At 56.4% G+C, this 22,019-nt stretch overlaps 1 protein-coding gene across 3 annotated transcripts in view; it reads left to right on the top strand.

The window, feature by feature from the left end:
- The window catches only part of INPP5A (inositol polyphosphate-5-phosphatase A), a 157,622-nt gene that overhangs the window by 87,971 nt on the left and 47,632 nt on the right, over positions 1-22,019 (top strand). For all 3 annotated transcript variants that reach the window (XM_077877118.1, XM_077877120.1, XM_077877121.1), the window contains 2 exons: positions 11,172-11,235; positions 19,777-19,880. In XM_077877118.1, coding sequence (XP_077733244.1) covers positions 11,172-11,235; positions 19,777-19,880 — 168 coding nt within the window. The remainder of the gene's footprint in view (positions 1-11,171; positions 11,236-19,776; positions 19,881-22,019) is intronic.

Genomic DNA, 22,019 nt, shown 5'->3' with positions numbered 1-22,019 from the left:
CGGGGTGGGACTGCCCGTCTCTGCCCGTGAGACCAGGAGCCTCGAGGGCCAGAATTTCCTTCACGGACCGTTCAGACGCAGCCGCACACACCCCCGCGGGCGGAGTGGGAGGCTGGGCTCAGTCCCCATGTCCCGGGGCCACTCCCTCCAGACGCCACCTGCCCCTGGGTGCCCACTGACCACCCCGTGTCCCCCCGACCTCTGGGTCCCCACTGACCGCCCCATGTCCCCCACCATCTTGGGTCCACACTGACCACCCTGTGTCCCCCCATCTCTGGGTCCCCACTGACCGCCCCATGTCCCCCCCCAATCTCTGGGTCCCCACTGACCGCCCCATGTCCCCCCCATCTCTGGGTCCCCACTGACCACCCCGTGTCCCCATGACTTCCCCTTATCCTCGCTGACAGCTCCTTGTCCACACTGACCCCACTTGGCAGTCTCTGTTGGCTCTGTCACCTGCTCCCTGTCCCTCCCTGGTGGCGGTCCTGAGTCCAGTCCCTGCTTGGCAAGCTCAGCCTCTGTGGTGTCGACCACCCATGTGTTGTGCACCCCCATTTACACTTCTCCCACCTCTGTCCTGGGCCCCAGGCCCGAATGTCCAGCATCTTCCAATGTCTGCCTATGGAGTCTTAACAGCTATTTCAAGCTGGGCATCTTCTCTCCAGAGACCCCATTGCAGGAGCCCACCCCGGCCACCCTGGCAGGAACCCTGGCATGGTCCCCGAGTGCCCCCCCCGCTCCGCTGTGTTGGGGCTTCCTGTGGGCCGGGCCCCTGTGGTCAGCAGCTGGCCCTTCGTGGGACGCACCTGTCACTGTCCCCCACGCCTCAGCCATTCACTCCTTGGGACCATTTGGACGCCCAGGCCCGTGCGGCACAGAGAAGGTGCTGGTAACCGTCTGTGGAGCGAGTGGGCGCGCGAGTGGGCGCGAGTCCTCTCAGGACTGTGCCCTGCTCCAGCTGGTGACTTTGCCGCCCAGTGTCCCTTGCATGCTAGGGTCTGGCATTGCCACCGCTTTGCCTTCCTCGCCCTCACACCTGCCCCCTTCCAGGCGGCCCGTCCTTGCGGCCATTTCATTTTCGTTTCTTGTTTTTTTAGTTTTTTAAAATTTAAATTCCATTTGCCAACATGTAGTTACAGCACCCAGCGCTCATCACGTCACGTGCTCGAGGCCATTTCCAAAGGCCGTCTTGTTCCATTTCAGTTGCCGCTCGCTGCGGTAATACGAAATGTTAACAGGCGTATTAATCTGGGGGATTTATGGAAACCACGTGAGATATTAAGTGGCTGTTGTGTGGAGCGTTTACCCTCCTGTCAGGATGACGTGTGCTTGGCCCGGGCCCTCGCCTGATGGCCTAATTGGGGCCACTACAACGGGGGCTGCGACAGGGCTCAGCACCCAGCGCACCGCGTGCCGCCTCCCACGGGGCAAGCTTTATAAAATGCTCTTTAATTCAGGAGCAGAATATCATTAACTTTGTAAGTAGATGAACACAATGGACAACCAATTTAATTAACTTCTAATGCTGGCTGTTGGACGGGAGACGAAATGAAATTACACGTGCATGTCTCGGGCAGGCGGCCGGCCCGGAGCGGGGCCCGTGGCGGGGGTCAGGCGGGGGGACACCTTGGTGCCGTCGTTTCGCGTTTAGCTACGGAAGCTGGACTTGGAACGTCAGTGCCTTGTACCTGAGTCAGCTCTCATTTCAGACGGTTGCAAAGCCGCTCGGAGAGAGAGGGCAGTGCCGAGACAGTGACGTGCTAAACGCAGCCCCCCGCACAGGCCGCCCCGCTGGGTGCCGCTCGGTGCCACGGGCAGTAATGCCCCTCATCCAGTTAGATCGGCCGTCCGCGAGTTTATTATACAGGAAGAGATCAATGAAGCTCCACGCTGATTTAAACAAAAGCTTTGTTTCATTTATTATTGTTTATAATCTAATGACTGTTACAGTAACTTTGCTTTGATTTATTACTCAATCTATTAAATTGTTTCAAAACCAGGAGCGGGGTAGGGGCCTACTCTCCTGAAAGACTTGTTCCCCTTATTGATAAAAAGTGTTATTTTTTTGCAGCCACGCTCAGCTTCTTGGAGACGCCGGGCAGCCGTGCGTTAGGCTTTCCTCTGAAACCTGAGTCGACGGTCCCGCGTGTTGGGTCTCGGGCCGCTCAGCAGTCAGCCCCGCGGGGGCATCTCTGCTTCCCTCTCCTTGAGCCAGGCGTGGCTGGGTTCCTGCCGCGTGCCAGGAGCTGGGGGCTCCGAGGTGATGGGAACACCGACAAGGAGCTTCCCACCCCTCCTGGTGAAGAAGGCAGGACTGGGAAGGAAACAGGCATGCGGCCACAGTGAGCAGCCCTGGGAAGGTGGGGGGCCGTGCTGGGGCTGCCGAGGCTCTGCACGAGCAGTCTGGGAGGGCTGCTCAGAGGAGGCAGCTGCTCCATGGAGACCTGCGGCGGCAGGCGGGTGTGTGCGCTGGGGTGGGGCCTGGGAACGTGCAAGAGTGGGTCCGGAGGACCCGTGTGCTGGCCGCCACTGAAGAGCAGGGGAGTGACAGGTCACGTTCTCTGCCTAAAAGGTCACCCCGGCGCCGGGTGCAGAGGCTGAGGGGCAGTAGCCGTGGGGGAAGCAGGGGTCCTGGCCCGGCGTGGGGCTGCAAGTGGACAGAGGTGGACAGCGGTTCTGTGGTGTGAGGACTTCACAGTGTGGGTGGAGAAGTGGCTGGAGGGGTCCGGAGGCCCTCCGTTTCCAGGGGCAGGAGGGGGTGAGGCAGTGATGCCCTCGGTCAGGAGAGATGGGCTCCTCGCGAGAAGGCACGTGGAGCTGCGCACCCCTGGCCGCTGCGGCTGGCCTTCAGAGGGAGGCCCCGGGCCCTGCAACAGGGGAGGTTGGAGACCCACAGAGGGAGGAGGAGAGGGCTCCATGCACAGTGTGTCCTCACCTGGGGAGGAGGAGAGTCCAGAGAGGCAGACACTCGTCCTCAAACCCAGAAGTCAAGGAGGAAGGAAGGGCAGGCGATGTGTGCTGCTGAGAACACAAGTGCCGTGAAAGTGTAAGGACACTTTGGATCTTGGGTGGAACGTCACTGAAGACTGGCAGAGAGTCATTTCCCTGGGGTCGTGGGAACAGACAAGCTTGGAAACTGTAAAACTGCTACACGCGGTATTAGGAACAGAATCCAACCACGTGTGAACACACCCATGATGGGCCTGCTGGGTGGACACCGAGAGTGCAAGGCTGGCTTAACATTTTAAAATGTTTAAAAGTGATTCACTACTTTAACTGATTAAAGACCAGAAACGGCCTGTGATCGTCTTGCTTCACCCCGTCCAGCAGGCCTCTCTGCCGACGTGCCTTGCCGCAGACTGCGCCGGGCTCAGCCCTCCAACGTCTCCTCCTGGGCATTCCCACCACTTCTAATCGCAACCTTCACAGACAATAAAATGTCCCATCTTGCTCAGACATGGACCCAGACTCAGGAGCCCCGTGCCTGTGGGGCGTCCCTGCGTGGATGTTTCATCCTGGCTACTTGTTTCCCACCAGATCCCACTCCTCTTGGAGTCTCCTCCACCCAGAAAACTGCCCACTCGTTTCCTTCACCACGCCTGGGTCATCTTTGACCTTACTTTTTTCTTTACTTTAAATTTATCAGAAAATCAAATCAGGTGCATCCCCCTGCTGCCCTCCCAGCATGCACGGTGCTCTCGGAGCCAGGCTCCTCCTTTCCACCTGGTGCTGCAACAAGACAAAACAAAGAACGAGGAAAGAAAAGGCATAAAGATTGTGCATAAGAAGTGAACCTAAAGAAGCCCTCAGAAATCATCAGAATCCGTAATTGTTGGACCGGAAAGGAAGCTGAGCGGTGTTGCTAAACAAAAGATGAACATACCACGGCCAGCAGCACTCCTGGTCGCTGGTGACCAACCGCGGTTAAAAAAACATGTTCTAATAGCAACAGAAACCAGAAGGTGACTGAGTCTGACCAAAGGGCTTCAAGGGTTTTATGGAGAAAATCATGAACCTTTTTTAGAAGACCTTTTGAAAGACTTCAGATATATGGTTAAAGATGTATCATATTTATGGGAAGGAAAGCTGAATATCCTAAAAATCTCTCCCCTCTCCGCAGTCCTGTGTCTCATCCAGACCCTAGCGAGATGCCGTGGGTGTGATCCGGCAGCTATACTCCCCGATGGGGCTCGATCTCACACCCCGAGGTCTAGCAGCTTCATGGAAACACAGAGGGCCCCAATAACGAAAGCGGTCGTGAGGAAGAATAAAACGAGTAAATATCAACACTTGTTATAAAGCTAAAATAGGAAAAAGTATTACTAGAAACAGATGAATTGGGCAGAACTGAGGACCCACGAACAGACCTCCAGTAGGTGCACAGCTAGGCTGTGAGGGTGGCGAGGTAAGGCGTGGGGAGACCAGACGATTGGTTTCCACGGAGAATGAAATAACGTGGGGCTTTACCTTGTGCCACAGCCTCAAACAAGTCTCTGTTACTGGAAAATCTTAAATGGATACAACACAGTTTTACCGCTTTGCACAAAGATACAGAGAATATCACTGTGGAGTCAAACTAGGGAACTATTTCCAAATAAGACATAAAAGCAGAAACTGTAGAGGAATATATTGACTGATTTGACTACTTTTTGAGAGAGAGTGTGTGTCGGGGGTGGGGCATAGGGAGGGAGAGAGGACCTCGAGCAGGCTCCACACTCAGCATGGAGCCCAAGGTGCGGCTCCGTCTCACGCCCCGAGATCATGACATGAGCCGAAATAAAAAGTCAGACACTGAACTGACCGAGCCACCCAGGCGCCCTGATTACTTTGACTACTTTAAAATTAAAAACTTCTCGTTTAATGAAAGTTGTCACAAAAAGATAAGCTAAAGAGGGAGAAATTCTTTGTAATGCAAGTAGTAGGTGGAGAAATAATTTCCAATTATATTTAAAGATTAAAAATCTTATAAAATGAGAAAAAGACAAATAGAAAAAAGGATACTGATAAGGAATTCCCAGGAGAAACCCAAATCTAAGAAGAGGTGCACGACTCTGACAGCATAACGAAGATGCAAATCCAAGCAGCAGTGGTGTGTGATTTCACACCTTCCAACGAGCAAAGATCAGAGTGTGCTGACGCCAGGCCTGGGCGGGCATGAGGAGCCGCAGGCCCTGCCGGAAGTGCTGGGGAGTGGGGTCGCCCGGGCACCCTGATGACGCCTGCGTCTGAGGGTGCCCGTACCCTGTGACCTGGAAGCCCAGGCTCATATGCACACTCAGTGCAGACGTGCTCCTCTCATGCCTGTCACGTGCTCCAGGACTGTGCACGCGTGTTCACCGTGGCAGCAGTCGTCATAGTGAAAACACCGGAGACGGTCTCCACCTCTAACGGGATGGATAAAAATCGCAGTATTTCTACAGATTGGATTGTAACAGAGCATTAAAAGTAAGCTAAGGTGACAGTCTCAGTCTGGAATGTCTGTAAACTATACCTGAATGGAAAAACCCCAAGCTCCTGCGGAGAGTAGATAAAGTGGGATTGATGGGGTTGAGCGCGCTGAGCTTCGGAGCCTGGTCCCTGCCGTCCAGGATGGCGGCCACCTCCAGGGAGAGGCCCGTGGTGTCCCGCGCGGGGCCCAGCAGCATCCTCTCAGGTGTAACTGCGGGTGCGCACAGGCACCTGCCCGAACCCCCACCCTCATGCTCTGAATTTTGTGTTTATGATTTTATTCCTTTTTTGGGGTAGAGTCTTAACATCACCTTTTTTTTTTTTTTTTTTTTTAAATTTCAGCTCCTTTTGATTAGGTCTTTGTTACCTTGGCCATACGGTAACTACAACTTCAGTTGTAGGGACTTCCTCTTTCCCAGCCCATCTGGGTTTGGGGTATGACTTGTTTGCTTTCCTCGCCTGTGGTACGCCATCGTAGGAGAGTGCAGACTGTATTCACCCACCTTGGCACTGCTGAGCGTTAGTGAGCTCGTGTGTCGGGAGGTGCTGCTGCCGCACTCGTGTGCACACCTCCCGAGGGCTCCCGCTTCTGAGAGTGAGCTCCACGCGCCCCATGAGTGTGGACTAGAGTAAAAATGTGGGACGCGCCCGTCTCCCCGTCGTGTGTGTCCTCAGTGCTCAGGTCGCCGCGAATCAGGACAAGGGGATGGTGTGGAAGGGGCTGACCCGCAGCCGAGTGCCTGTCCCCATGCGGGTCTCAGGGCTGCACCCGGAGCTCCTCCTGCTCACCACACACCACACACTCACGGGCGAGGCCACGGCTGTCACACGGGGTCCCCGAGCTGCCCGCCTGCGCCGGGACAGAGCGGGCCACATGCCAGGGCCGTCACCACCCTCCCCTCCGAGGAGGCTTTTCCAGCCGTGATTCATTCTCATCCGTTGGTTCTCACTTAGAACAGCTCAGGTTCTCTGATTTGCTGTAAACTTGACGGTTATCAACGTCTCAGGAAGTTCCTGTTCCTGTTCTTAAATCCATTTACTTATTTTTAAAAAACAGCAAGTTGAAGACACTTTACCTGTAGAGGCAGCTCGTGTGCCGTCCCGGAGGAGGACACACTCACCAAAGGCCGCGTGGCATTTGTGCCAGGACCCCGCCCGGGTACCGACCCCGCAGCTGGCTTCCCCGCCTCCCGCCCCAGCCCAGCCCAGCCCCTGGGAGAGGCCGCCGTGGCTCTGTGTCCTGGGGACTCAGAGGGGCCGTGGGGAGGGGCCGCCGACACTGATGAGGACATGGGGCGCCCCCATCGCCCCTCGGGGTCACTCTCGACACGCTCTCCGTGGTGTCTGCAGAAGAAGAACATGCTCCCGAGAGCCTCTGCCTGCTGTCCCTGACGTGAGCATTAGGAACGTTCTATGTTGCGAGGAAGAGCGAGCCGGATGCGGGAGGCCTGCAGGTCAATGATATGTACTTTGGCTGCTAACCTAATTGCAGGCATGATTAATCACTGGGCCTCTGATTTGTTTGCAAATAAAAAGTGATGGAGGCCTTTCTGACGAGTGGCTTTGTGCTGTTTCCTGGTTGGCTTCTGTCCAGGCCCAGGTCACCCCCAGGCCTGTGCGGCAGCGCCACTGGAGGAGGGGCGTGATGTGTGGGGTGGTCTGCGCCCCCGCGTCGGCTGCCTGGCATCAGACTTCAACTCCAGAGAGCAAGCCCGTGGCCGCGTGGGGCCAGGCATCACGTTGGCGGACTCCAGTTGGGCCGAGAACTGGCTTCATGGCGTTTGCCTCCGAGTCCGCTGCTGGGCCGGGGGAGGTGGGCAGCAGGCCGTGCAGATGCCCAGGTGGACGGAGGCCCAGAGCGTCGGGGACCCGCGGCCTGCTGTGTTCCGTCGAACGCGGGAGCCGGGGTCTCCCAGCCCCATGCTGCAGGGGGCTCGGCTCTGTGCTGGAGGACCCCGGAACTCTGCCCCCCCCCCCCCCCCCCCAGGCCAGGCCTTGAGGCCGGGCCCACGGTGGGTGGAGCCACCTCGTGTGAGCTGTTCCGGCAGGAGTACGGCATCGACTGGATTGCATCTCACTAATGGGGAATTAATTGCCACCCTTGACAGTCAGGTTTATAAATATGTAAAAAGTATTTTAATTGTTTTTAGCCAAACAGGCAAGGAGTCAATATTCTCAGACGCGGCGAGCACAGTGCTGACAGGTGCCGTGGTCGGAGGGCCCCGCGAGTGCAGGGCTCCCGTCCGCAGGTCCGGGCGCGCTTTTGTGCAGACGTCGCCGGGTCCGGTGACAGGTGCGTGCCCTGAGCCATATTGATAGAGCGGGTTAAACATTGAAAAAGTTAGCTTGAACTTTGACTTTAAATATTCATTAGAGCTAATTATGGGTTTTCTGACTCCATGAATTACACTTGCGACACCTGCACTGGCGGTGTGTTTTCCGTTTATTGTCAACTTCATTATGTGGTATTAGCTTGATCGCACTGGGTACAGGTTCAACAAGGCAGTGGTTACAGGTTTCCACGACGTTTATTTCCTGACACTTCGTCTGAGCGCCCTCTTTTCCGGAATCAGACGGAAGCACGCCCTGCCCGAGGCGGACGTCCGCGGGGCCGCAGAGGCCAAGCTCACTCAGGGACGTCGTCCTGCACGTTCTCTGGGGGCCGCGGGCTGCCGGTGGTCCTGCCGTCCCTCCTACTTGGAGGGACCTCAACTGTGTCTTGTTATAAAAAAAAAGACGGCCGCTGCTGGCCGTCCTCACACGTGTGCCTTCCTCTGAGTGGATTCGAGGCAGGTGCCTGACGCCGGGGGGCGGCGGGGTGCAGGGAGCCCTCCGTTCCACTTGTCGGCACCGAGTCCCCGGCTGCTCCCTCACTGAATATGCTCACGGACACGGGAAGGTCTCCCCGAGGAATCAAGACGAGGCCTCAGTGCTGTGCTTTGGCAAGTCAGCAGGCGTCTGGTCTGCGAGTTTGCAGCTTTTCCCGTGTACACACACACACACACACACACACACACACACATACACACTGCCACTGCGAGTGAAGTGCTGGGCCACCGAGAGAGGCCCAAAACCTGGAGGGGTCTGAAGGTCCCTGGGGACGCCTGCACCTCAGGAAGTGTCAGGACTTTGTCTTTGGATCCCATCAGGGAGGCTTGTGAGACGGCACTGTGCTTGGACTCGAGGAGGTGTCCTCTCTCTGCCCGTGGATTCCTGGGTGAAGGACACTGCCGGCTGCCTGGGCCCGGGCCCGTGGGAGAGCCACGCATGGGGCAGAGCCCCGACCCACGGTGCGGTGCCTGGCCTGGGCCTCGGCACCTCGCGGAGAGCGGGTGCTCTGCAGCCTCTGCCAGTGGGCCCGGGCCGTGGCTCTGAACACACGTGCCCTTTGTGGAATCAGCAACATGCATCCAGAACCAGGAGCATCTGTGCCCTTTGACCGTTTGACCGACTGGCAGTATTTGGGGCCCAGCTCGACAGAGGCCGCAGTTGCAGCATCTTCCACAGGGGAGGGTCATGGTGACAAGCAGCATTGGTGGGATGGCTGAGAATGTGGTGCCCCGAGGGCGTGGAGCCTGCCGGAAACTGCAATTCCCAGATTGCGGAGATCTGTGGGGATGGCGGGAGGGATGCTGGGGTCAGGGTGCATGGGGCTTGCATGTGTGCCCCAGGTCACTAGCACCCCCTGCACCCACCGTCCTCACTGGCTGGTGTCCTGGGCACTGGGGCAGGGTCCCACCAGCAGGTCCCTCTGGAAGGCATGCAGACAACCACACCTGGCACGAGGAAGCCAGCAGAGCACCCCTGAGTTCAGGGGCCGTGGAGAGCCCTGCAGCAGGCCGTCACCCAGATTAGAGGGGACGTGGGCAGCCTGCACTGTGCACCTCCGTCCCCCCCCCCCCCCCGCGTGCACCCCCCAGGCAGCCCTTCCGTGAGGAAGCCGGGCCAAACCAGCTGCAGGGGAGCGGCAGGGATGGAGGATGGGCAGGGGGGCTGGGAACTTTAGTCTGGGCTTTGATATTGGTCATCTGAGGCGCTCCTGCCCGTTTGCTGCAGAGATACTGGTGTGTGGTTACGAAGGGGAACGTTCTAACCAGGGGAGCCCGCTGCAGTGCGTCAGGCCTGAAGGGTTGTGGGGCTGGCAGCTGTTTTCAAATGATTCTGCTGCCTGCGTGTGCACGTGTATGTGCATGTGCATGTGTGCATGTGTGTGTGTGCGCTTGTGTGCATGTGTGTGCATGTATGCATGTGTGCATGTATGCATGTGCCTGCACGCGGGAGGGTGGAGTGTGTGCAGCAGGTCCTGGCAGCTGGGAACTGGGGGAGAGGCGCCGGTGTCAAGGGCCTGCTTGTCCGGCTCGCACACTGGCCCTTCTCTGCCCGTCCGCCCCCAGCTTTTCCACCTCCTCAACCTTCCGCATGAAGCTGCAAAATGAAAAGTAGGGGTTAGGGCCCCACCAGTGGCTCCTGGTGTCTCTTCCAGTGAGGCCCTGCCTGGGGTGGCCCGAGCGCTTCTGGTCACGGCCGGCGTCCCTGCATGGCCAGCCCCACACGCCGTGCACTGACCTGCCCCTTTGCCTGGTGTCCATACCCCCAGCTCTCACTGGTTCAGCCTCAGGCAGAGGCCTTGCTGGCTCTGCTGGCTGGTCCTCTGTCCCCTGCTGGATCTTGTCCCAGGGGGTGGGAGCTCCAGGACGACGGGGGTTGTTGCATGAGTCAGGGTTATAAAAGGTAAAATTCACCCCTTCTAAGGTATAGGTCAGTGGGTTTTGAGAAACCTGTAGTGTGTAACCACCACTGCGATCTGGTTGTGGGGTATTTTTATCACCTAAAGGTCTCCCCAGGCCCCTTGTTGGGGTTGCCAGATTTAGCAGAAGAATAAAATATATATACATATGTACAGACACGCACACGTCTATATCTGTGTGTACATGGCTGCATGCTCCTAAAGTGTGTGTACACATATATGTACGTGCATGTATATGCACACACGTGCACACATATACACACATGGGCATTCCTACATACACACGGCTGTACGTGCACATACACACATTGCATGTGTACATGTACACAGGTATATATATGTGCACACATGCACACACGTACACACATTACACCGACTCACACAGATGTATACACGTGCATACATACACACGCACAAGCCTATAAAACACACCCAAGTTTGAATGTCACATCTACAGCAAATAACTTTATGTCCGGCGTCCCACGCAGCCCTCCCCAGGGGTCACCCCACTGCCAGCCTGACCCCTGCAGGTTTGCCTTCACCTGAGTGTGAGAGCAGGACTGGACCCCGGGGTCCACGGAGGGGACGAGGCCAGTGGCTCTGGGGGGAGTGCTGTTGCCGCCCCTCGTGGAGGAGGAGGAGGAGGAGGAGGAAGGCAGGGGGCAGGGTGGGCAGAGAGGGGCCGCTGTGGAGTGCAGCAGGCGGCGAGGATGGAGGAGGATGGAGGCCGGAGGCGAGCCCCTCCCCACTGGACGCGGCGCTCACAGGCAAGGCGGGACTGCGCTAGTGGGTGCGCGCTGTCGGGGAAGAGCCCGAGCTGTGGCGCTGGTGGGCTCACAGCCATCCCAGGGACCGCGATTAAGGCCTGATGCCTGAACTCCTTTCTGGTTCAACCGAGCTTTTTGTTTGTCACGTGAACCTGCTTTCAAACCGTCCCCAGTGCTGGTCTCACTCGGTTTCTCTCTTTGCTCTGCAGGCGCTAGGAAGCTTTTATTTTCTTCACGAATCCTTAAAAAACATCTACCAGTTTGACTTTAAAGGTAAGACTCTTCCAGGACTCCCCAGCTGGCCTCACCCCGCCCTGGATCCCCCACCTCTGCCGGACCCTGCCCTGGACCCCACCTCATCCCAGATCCCATCCCGCTCTGGACCCCACCCCACCCCGGACCCTGCCCCGGACCCCAGCCCCTGCCCCCCCCTCCCCCCCCCCCCCCACACCGCCAGCTCCCCAAGCAGGGCCGGCAGGTGGCACTGGCTCTCACGCAGTGGAGTCCAGAGGACGAGGAATGGTCTCGTGTCTGTGTCTGTATCAAATGGGCAAGAATGGAGACCAGCCCGCAAGGGTGGTGTCTTTAAAAAGAGCTGATGGTAGCGGTGGAGGGCAAAACCGGCCGCATTTCTAGGCCAGCACCTGTGCTCGTGGAGGAGGTTCGTCCTAAGAAGCTCCTGTCTCTGTGTCTCTGCACACTGAGCCAGCGGCCCCGAGCCCAGCGGCCCTGCGTCCACCTGCTCGGCGGTGGGTGTCTGTGTGCACACCCTGTGCGACACCCCCTTCACACCACACGTGACTCTGACTCCGTGTCGGCTCCTGAGCCAGATCACATTAATTTGAGATGTCACTGAAGTTGTAATAACTGTGGAGAGCAACTAATTATGTCAGTTTGTTCAGATTCATTATCTTTGCTCACTTAGGAGACAGATCACCTCTTATGAAATTGAGAAGCAGTCTTCCCTAAATTGCTTGAGTAGTGATTTCATCAGCACTAAGAACAGGATTCCAGCCAGCAGGATGATTTCTCATCGGCCCTGTTGCCTCAGGATTCTTTACCGAGTTTTAAACACAAGCACTGACTTCCCACCCAGGGACTTTTTGGGAGTAAGTAGCCTTGCAAACCTCGCAAGAGACAGGCCAGAGGCCACTGCCCTGATGTTACTAGATGCTGGACACCCATGGGTGGTGCTCCGGAGCAGCAGGGCTGTGGGCGAGAGTGAGCAGAGGGGAGGTGTGCAGGCACAGCACGCTCCAGGTGGAGCTGGAAGCGGAGCGGGGCTGCACTTCTCATGAGCTTGTATGTACGTCAGGCTTGGGTGTGTAGCGGGTCTACTGAACTTCTTCCTTTTTTGAGTAACCATTTCCATACACGTTTTATCACTGAATCAGATGAGCCGTGACACACCCAGCTGGCCCGTGGTGTGCTTGAAACTAACTACAGTAGCCGATACGCCCCACTCCAGCACCTCCCCAGGGATGAGTGGAGACGGTGGTGGTGACCGTGCCTGGGCACGTCTGTGGCAGGACTACATGCTCCCTCTGGAGGCGCACGGTGGCCGAGCATGACATCACTGCCGGGCGCAGGTGCATGGCACAACGGGGCTCAGGGGAGCGGGGACACCTGCCCCCAGGCTGTGGGCCCCGCTCTTTAAGGCTCACTCGTATGACTTAAGTTACAGCAGAAACAGTCTCAAATTTGTGAAAATTTTGAATTAAGTTTTTAAGAAGCAATAGCCTAAATTTAGTACTTAGAAATTTGAGGACTCCCAGAAGGTGTGACGAAAAGGGGTGGGAGGGACACTAGTTTCTGGTCCAACACCTGACGAGCATGGATGGTGCTGAGCAAACCAGGGCAGAGTGAGCCTGGTAGGTCCCTCGAGAAGCGAGGCCACAGAGCTAGAGCTGCCCCAGTCTGGAGGGCCCGGTGGGCGGAGCCCGGGAGCCACAGCCTGTGCAAGGGGCACTGGTGGGAGCAGCTGGGATGCAGAATGCTGGGGGCTCTGGGGCGCTTGAGAGAGAAGAGCACCTCCGAGGCCGGCCCCCCCACTCTGGTGAGCTCTGCCTGCAGGAGCCCCACCAGGTTGTCGTGGTGAAGGTCAGAGAAGAGCCCCCGGCCCTTCTGGTGGGGGGAGAGGGAAGGAGCTGCTCATTCTCCTTGAAGGCCTGCCCTCGAGGACGACCATGTCACCAGAGCGGCCCAGGGCCTAGGGGAGGCCGGTGGACAGCTTCAGCCTCCTGGCCTTGCTGCCGTGCTTGAGGGGGCCGAGGTGCCGAGAGCGCGTGAGAAGGCTGCGCCCGGGCCCTGCGGCCCGAGCGATGGTGGGACAGTGCCCTCCACCCAGCCGCAGTGCCCATCCTCGCACCAGGGGTCATGGTGGACAGTCCGCAAAGCTCGCCCCCTACTCAGGAAGGATTCTTAGGAGGAGCACAGCGACGGCAGAGGAGACAAGAACCGGACGGGGGGGGATATCTCAGCCTCTGAGCCCCTGCAGGAACCACAGTCCAGCTCCTCACGAGAGAAACACAAAGCTTCACGTCAAAGTCCTATCTGCCTCAGTTCCTTTTTCCAATTATTTATGTTTTGCTTTCAACCAAAAGTTACAGGCCAGACTGAAGGACAGAAGATACAGTGTGAAGAGAACAGGTACGTTTGCAGCCAGACTAGGACGTGGGCTCCATCTGGAGCTGTCAGGGAATTTCAGGTAACTGATTAATATGTGGAAGGCGCTAATGGAAAAAATGGACAGCGTGCAAGAGCAGATGTGTAACAAGAGTCAGGTTGGAAACTCTATGAATCAAAAGGTAAAGCTCAAAAGAGAGAGAACACCAGGCCCTTGACGAGCTCACCAGCCTAGACACGGCTGAGGACAGAGCCAGTGTCACTGAAAACTTTGTAAACTGAAAAGTAAAGAGAGAAAGAAAACAAGACACAAAAGCAGAACAAGATGTCCAAGCCCTGTGGGACACGTGCAGAAGGTGAGGCATGTGCACTAAGAGGCAGCACTCGTAAGAGAGACAGGAACAAGAAATATTTGAAGTAATAGCCCAGATTTTTCCAGAATTAATCATAGACACCAAGCCACAGATCCAAAAAGCTCATAGATGACCAAGCAGACAGATGCCCATAACCTGCACATAAGCATGTCCTACTCAAGCTGCAGAAAGCCAGAGATGAAGAGAAGACCTTGAAAGAAGCAGGGGTGTGGTTGGGGTGACCTAGAAAGGAATGAGGATACAAAGTACATCGCACTTCTCATCGGAAACCACGGAAGCAAAGACAGTGGTGTGAAATATTTATATTGGTAGAAGAAAAAAACCCTAGAATTCTGTATCCAGCAAAGTTATCCTTCAAAAGTTAAAGAGAAATAAAGACTTTCTCAGACAAAAATTGGGGGAATTTGTTTCCAGTAGACCCACCTGTCAAAAAATATTAAAATTTATTTGACAAAAGGAAAATGCTATAGATTGCACACTTAGATCTACGTTAAGAAAGAAGAAGTGTTAAGAGAAGGAATAAACGAAGGTAAAATATTTCATTTCTTGTTATTCTTAATCTGACAGATAACTTTTGCTCCAAGTGTCAACAGCAACAACGTATCATGTGGCTATAGCTTATAGGTAACAGTGATGTTAGGAGGGATGGGAGGGAGGAGCTGGGGGCTCTGTGGCAGGGAACCTGTCCTCCCTGTAGAGGAATATGTGCTACGTGGAAGTGGACTTGGGTCAGTGGTGAATGCATATTGCAGCTCTGGCAACCACTAAATACTTTTATTTTTATTTTTTAAAATATTTTATTCATGAGAGACACAGATTGAGAGAGAGAGGCAGAGACCCAGGCAGAGGGAGAAGCAGGCTCCATGCAGGGAGCCCGACGTGGGACTCGATCCTAGGACGCTGGGTCACAACCTGAGCCAAAGGCAGATGCTCAACTGCTGAGCCACCCAGGTGCCCCAATCACTAAAAATTTTTAAAAAGAAATACAGTTGACATGTTAATAGAGAAGAAATCATGGAATTATACAAAATGCTCAATTAAACCAGAAAAGTCTACAGAAAAAAAGAAGAAGACAAAAAAGACACAGGAAACAGAGGCAATAGGTGGACAAGGTAGCGATACGGAGTCTTACTTGAACTTTAGCCAGGTTCACTTTAGATGTCAGTGGTGCAACTACACCAATTATAAGACAGAAATCGTCAGAATGGTTAACAAAATAAGACCCAACTATGTGCTGTCTACTAAAAACCCACTTAAAAACACATTAACACGTGAAATTGAAAGTAAAGGGATGGAGAGAGGTAGGCCACGCCAGTTAACACCAGTCAAAAGAATGCCAGAGTAGCAAATCATTTCAGACACAGCAGACTGCAGAGCGAGGAGAGTTATCGAGGATAAAGAAGCCTATTTATTACAAACGATAAAGGGGTCAGTTCTCTTTAGAAGACTTAACAGTTCCTAACGTGTGTGTGCCCAACAGCAGAGCATCCAACACAGGAGGGAAAAGCTGATAGAGCTCCCAGGAGAAATGGATGAATCCAGTGTCACAGGTGGAGACTTCGTTGCCCCTCTATCAGAGATGGACAGATCCAGCAGGCAGAGAATTGGGAAGGACGTAGTTCAACTCAACAGCACCATCAATCAACTGGATCTAATTGACATTTATAGAATATTCTCTCCAACAAGAGCAGAACACACATTCTTCTCAAGTTCATGTGGAACATTTACCATGGCAGACCACATTCTGGGCCATAAAACACTCCTCAACAAATTTAAAAGAACAGAAATCATACAAAGTATACTTTTGGACCACAGTGGAATTTAACTAAAAATCAATAACAGAAAGATAGCTAGAAAATCCCAAGATACTTATGTCAAAATTTCAGAAATAAAAGGGCGCCTGGGTGGCTCAGTGGGTTAAGCATCTGCCTTTGGCTCCGGTCATGATCCCAGGGTCCTGGGATCAAGCCCCACATCGGGCTCCCTGCTCCACGGAAAGCCTGCTTCTCCCTCTTCTGTCTGACGCTCCCCCAACTTATGTGCCCCTGCACGCATGTGTGTGCGCGCATGCACTCTCTCAGAACTCTGTCAAATAAATAAAATCTCTAAAAAAATTACTTAAAACAATTTCAGAAATAACAGAAGTAAGACCACTGAATCACTCAAGTAAATAATTAGTAAAAGTTTGCTGTGCAAACAAGACAGTTTGCAAAACCCAAGCATTCAAACCAAAACATGGAGTGGGGCTCTGGGGTATACTCTAAAACAGCAGACACACAAAAGAAATACTCAGAAATAGATCTAGTGAAATATGTACAAGATTAATACAAGGAAAACTATAAAACTCGCTGAAAACAATCAAAGAGGATGTAAGTGGAGCAGTATCCCATGTTCATGGACAGGAAAACTCAGTATTGTCCATATGTTGGTTCTTCCCTTCCTGATCCATTGATTCGGTGCAATGTTAACCAAAATTCTAGCGAGTTACTTTGTAGACCTCAGCAAATTGATTCTACACTTATGTGGAGAGACAAAAGACCCAGAACAGCCAACCCGGTGTTGACAGAAGAACAGAGTTGTAGGACTGACGCTACCCGACTTCAGGACTCACTGTAAAAGCTCTAGTAGTTAAGGCAGTGTGGTGTTGGTGAAAAAAATAGACAAAAAGATCAACAGAACAGAGTAGGGCCCAGAAATAAGACCCACATAAATAGTCGATGGATGTTTGACGGTGGAGCAAACATGATCTCTTCAGCAGGTGGTGCAGGAGCAACTGGACGTCCACTTGCAAAATACTGAATCTAGAGCCGACCTCACACCTTCACAGAAGTTAACTGAAAGCGGATCAGAGACCAAAGTATAAAGTATGAAAGTATAAAATGCCTGGAAGGTGACACATAAACTAGGTTACTTTGGGTCTGGCAATGACTTTTTAAATACAATGCCACATTTCGTGAGGAAAACTGATGCATTGGACTTCATTAAATTTACAAATCTCTGCACAAATGGAAAGAGAGGCCACAGACTGGAAGAAAATATTTGCAAAAAAAAAAAAAAACTAGCTGATAATCCAAAATATGCAAGGAACTCTTAAAACTCAACAATAAGAAAACCCAATTAATGAGCCAAAAGTTCCGACAGACATCTCACTCAAGATGATGTATAATAGGTGGCAGATAAAACTATGAAGGTGGGCTCCACATCACGGGTAAGGAGACCTCCACGTACCTGTTGGGACAGCCAACACCCAGATTGCTGATGGTACAGGCGCCAGGAGGACGGGGAGCAGCGGGAGCTCCCACCCAGGACTGCTGGGGTGCAACGTGGTGCGACCCCTTTGCCAGCTTGGCAGCTTCTTACAAAGTAAACTGAGGCTTACTAGGCCGCCCAGCAAATATGCTGCTTGGTGTGTCACCCAGAGGGGTTGACAAATTACGTCCACACAAAAACCTACAGAAATATTTACAGCCTCTTTTTCATAATTACCAACAACTGGAAGGAACCAGAATATGTCCTTTCTAGGTGAGTGGGTCAGCAACCTGCGGTCCATCCTGCAGTGGAATATGACCAGTAAAGTAAAGTGAGCCGTTGAGCCACAGAAAACACAGGCACCTCAGGTGTATTTCTGAGTGAAAGCGGTGGGTGCTGGTGACAAGGTGGCGGCTAGGTGCAGGCAGGACACGGTGCTGGAGGGGCTGTGGGAGGCGGGTGCGCGGGCAAAGCCCCGACACGTCTGGACAGTGGGACACAGCGCAGGCGGCGAGCCCCGGCCTCCGCAGGAACCGCACACCGTGGGCGCCAGTGCAGCGGGTCGAGAGCCCGATGGACTTGGGGAGTCTGGGCGCTTACCCGCTTCCCGCCCGAGTGATTTTATCCTGAAACTGTTCCAAAAAGTAGTCTGTTCCTTAACGAAGCACGAAGGCCGCCTGCTCTCCACTCCCGGTCCCACCCTCTTTCTTAAGCAACGAGGGTTTGCATCTGAAGCAAAACTGCCTCCTGCAGCCTCTTGTGCCCTTCCTCAGTGCCATGGGGCACTTCCGACCGCTGCCCCTGCTCGTGCACCTGCTCACGCCCAGCCCACGGAGGACCGTGGGCGCCTGTCCTGGGAGGACTGGTCCTGGGAGCATGTACCTCGGGGGCGTCCACCCCTGCAGCTCAGGGACTGGTGCTCCGGCAGCCCGGTGTCCTGCCTCAGGAGGAAGAGCCCAGGAGGGTCGAGGCTGCAGAGGGACATCTGAGCTGGGCCTTTGCTGGTGACTCAGTGGCAGAAAGGGAGTCGGGTGAGCAAGACCGGGGAGCTGCCACTACAGGCCGAGGCCGCGGAGAAGCGTCGCATTGCCGGTGGGACACGCAGGGAGCAGTTCGCGGTGCTCAGGCCCGCCCTCCCCAGGCGTGGATGGGTGCCCCGCGGAGGAGAGCCTGTGTCGGGCCAGGTGGCTGCCGCCCTCTCAGATGGGCGCTTGCACTTGCACCTCCCCAGTGTGGTGACGGCGCACGGGGCTGCTGTTTGATAAATGTCCTGCCACGGACGTGGATGGGTGGCTCCAGGAACCGCGTCCGGTGATTAACACACTTCTGCACCACTTTCCAGTGGTGGTGGGTGTCAGGCACGGGGTCACGGCCACGCGGTGGCCACTTGTTCCTTTACTCAACCTGTGCCCACCTGCCCCCTGGCTCAGCCTCCTGACTAATGGGGTTTGTCCTGTTTCCCCCAGGGGGTCTCTGGAGGCCATGGTGACTGGTGAGGGGACACCAGGGGACTAGCCTCAGAACCACATGCACCTGTGCTCTCAGTGATCATCCTCGTGTCTGAGAACAAGACCAGAGGGACAGTGGGTACAGTGAGCGTGCGGCTCTGCCTTTGGGGGATGTCTCCACGTCACTGTTCTGTCCTGAATTCCCTGAGTCACCAAATCCTGTCTCCTGCTGCTGGGGCAGGTTATCACGGGCCTTACCAGCCGTGGTTTGCTTTGACCTGAGGTTCACTGTCCCCGACACCCACAGTGGCCGGAGCTTCGTCCCAAGACATTGCGCATGAACCTCCTTCCCGCTCTGCGCTCCCATCTGTGGGTCCTTGGGGCTGCTGTGGGGCAAGGATCACGGACCCCACAGAAACACAGCACGGCTCGGCGTCACCCCTGGCAGGAGCTTCGCCTGGTGCCAGGTGTTCCTGGCCCAGGAGCAGGCCCTGCAGGCGTCTGGCCCGCTGCTGCCCGAGCTCCCTGCACAGTATCTTGTGGGGAAGCCAGCTGCCCCCGCCACCGGGCCACGCGTGAGACCGCACCCTGGGCGTGGGGTGACCCATTGGGGGAAAGAAGTGGGCCTGGGCCTGGGTGTGAAAGGACGAGGCCGAGCCCTGTCCGCAGGGGCGTCAGCCCAGATGCGGGGTCCAGGGAGCTGTGCCCAGCGAAGTCCAGAGCGCCCCACACCGTATTCCCTGTGCCTCAGCCTCACAGAAAAACTGCTCTTCCCCGGACATGAGTGATGTCGGCTGCATGTGGGGAGGAAATCGATGTTATTAAGTAAATTCGTATTAAGGTATGAGTGAATGGTTATTCTGCAGCCGTCTTAAATATATTCACAGTTTTAACAGAGGAGGCCAATTAGCCCTTGTAAATCTGCAGGCTGGAAGCTCTCCGGGATAATGAAGTGGAGTGTCAGGCTCCGGGTCGTGGAGTGGGAATTTACGAGCCACTGGCGGCCCCCGGAGCCGTGCGGCCTCCCCTCCAGGGGCTTCCCGAGCTCCCCACGGGCTGCTCCGGTTGGGTGGGGCGTAGCCATGAGGTCATTCGTGTCCCCCTTTGCTCTTTTCCAGCCAAGAAGTATAAAAAAGTCACCGGCAAGGAGATCTACTCGGACACGCTGGAGAGCACGCCCATGCTGGAGAAGGAGAAGTTCCCGCAGGACTACTTCCCCGAGGTGGGTCCCCGGCCGCCCGCAGCCTCAGCAGCGGTGGGATGGAGGAGCTCAAGGCCTCGTATTTCGGGGCAGGGGGTTGCGTCCCAGCTGCCCACGTGTCCAGCAGGCGGTTTTTCTGGGAGGTCCTGAGGCCCCCGTGGGTCCATCTGGGGGGTCCGAGGTGGGGCTGAGAACCTGTCGTGTCTGTCGTTACACGAACCACCAAGTTCTCTAACCATCATTTCCAGGCAAAGGAGCCTTCCCCACACGAGGTAGGAAAATACCAGTTCACTGGGGCTGGAGAGGCCGGTGGCCTCCCAGCAAACATTAGAGGGCGCGGGTGGGCCCGGCCAGTGCGGCTGGGGCGCGGGGGCGGGGGCTCCCCTCTGCCGGGGTGCTGGCTGGGCCCCTCGCCGTCTCGCAGACAAAGCCTCGGGGGGCAGCCCGTGAGAGGCACAGCCGCACACGGGAGCCGAGGGCGCCCTCCCCGGGTCCTGGGGTGCTGACGCCGCAGAGCTCAGGCGCTCAGGGACAGCGGGGCTCCTAACCTCCCGCCGCGCAGACGCAGTGACCAGGACGTGCGGATCTGTTTCCACTGGGGTTTCGTGCATTTCTGTGTCGTTCTGCTGTTGGTGTGCAGTCGTTACGCTGCACGGATCATCTTAAACTCCGTGACCGCTAATCCCGTGTGATTCACGCGTCGACCCAGAGCGAGCAGCTCACCGTGCCCTCTGTGGTCTGTGAAATCACGGCGAAGCGTGCCCGAAGCGTGGGGACGGGGTGTCGACACGCCTGCACGGCCCAGCTCCCCACCAGCGGAGGTCGGCCCTGGGCAAGAAGGATCGCCCCACCAGGTCCCTTCTGCAGAGGACCGCCCACCTCCGCGGAGACGCCCACCCGCGTTGGAGCTGATTTCCAGCAAGGCCACAACTGTATTAACTAGTTTACGACGCCAGCCCGGGGTGAAGGAATTGTGGCCGCCGCGGTGAAGGATGGGTGCGCTTGTCACGCCGGGCGCAGCTTCCTCATCCCTTGTCCCTGAGCCAAGGACGCGGTGTCGGGGCCGGCCTCTGTCCCGGCTGCCCCAGCCCCCGCTGGCCCCTGCTCCTCCTGAGCTTGCGGCGTGGCTGGAAGGCTCTGGAAGCAGCTGACTGAACCCTGGCAGTGTTCCCTGAACTTCTGCCCCAGCTGCTGTCCCCTGGGAGGCGCTGGGGGCCACAGAGTCAGCTTCAGAGCTGAGCGGGGCCACCGAGAGTGACCGTGGGCCCTAGTGGAGGCGGTGGGCTGCAGAGCCGGTGGCAGGGCCGCCACGGGTTTCTGGCCGTGGGCAGCCGGGAGAGCGAGCTCTAACTGGTGCTCGGGGAGGTTTGGGAGCAGGTCTCCCTGCGTCTTCTCCACGGAGGGTGTCCCATGGCGCCCAGTGGCTGAGAAGCCCCCGGGCCCCACTCAGCTGCCTCTCCCGCTGTTCCGTCAGCCCGAGCGACTGCAGCAGAGATCTGGGGTTGCCCGGCTCCTGCGCCCTGGCCCAGAGCACATCCCAGTCGGGGGGGCACCACCTGGAGCCTGGCAGCCGGTGGCGTGGGCCCCCGCAAGGAGTGGACACAGTGGGGGTGCACCCGGGAGAGGCAGGACTCTGGGGGCCTGCGGGGGTGACCACATGAGGGCAGGTGGGGGAGGTCTGAGGCCGCCCCCAGCCGTGCTATCTGCTGACGGCATCTGCCTGCGCCCAGGCTGTGCACTGGCGCCTGCTGAGGAGCAAGGGGCCCCCGCGTGGGAGAGCCACGCACCTCCGTGTGCACGGGGGAGCCAGGGACGCCTGGTGCAGCAGGGCCTTGGTGTCTGCTGCGTGGTGCACACTCGCTCCGAGGGCAGGACAGGCCCTGATCACCCGTGCACGGCGGACACCTGGCCGCACTGCTCACCTCCCAGGTCCCTCTTCCTCCCGCTCCTGCGCCCCCACGCACACCTGTGTCCTCGTCCTTGGAGCCCAGGTCCTTGGAGGTGCCCGGAGTCAGGCTCGGTCAGCCGTGAGCTGTGATGCACCCAGAGAAGAGGCCTCTGACGGCCCCGCGTCCCCCTGGTGCCAGAGGAGGACAGAGCAGGGCAGGGCCCCACGCAGGATGCCCCGCGGGGGAGCCGGGAGCCTGCTGAGCCCCCGGC

The sequence above is a fragment of the Canis aureus genome, chromosome 29 (assembly GCF_053574225.1).
Source record: "Canis aureus isolate CA01 chromosome 29, VMU_Caureus_v.1.0, whole genome shotgun sequence".
In the NCBI taxonomy this organism is placed as follows: domain Eukaryota; kingdom Metazoa; phylum Chordata; class Mammalia; order Carnivora; family Canidae; genus Canis; species Canis aureus.
Note: the sequence above shows the minus strand (reverse complement) of the source record. Positions and strands in the feature narration are given on the sequence as shown.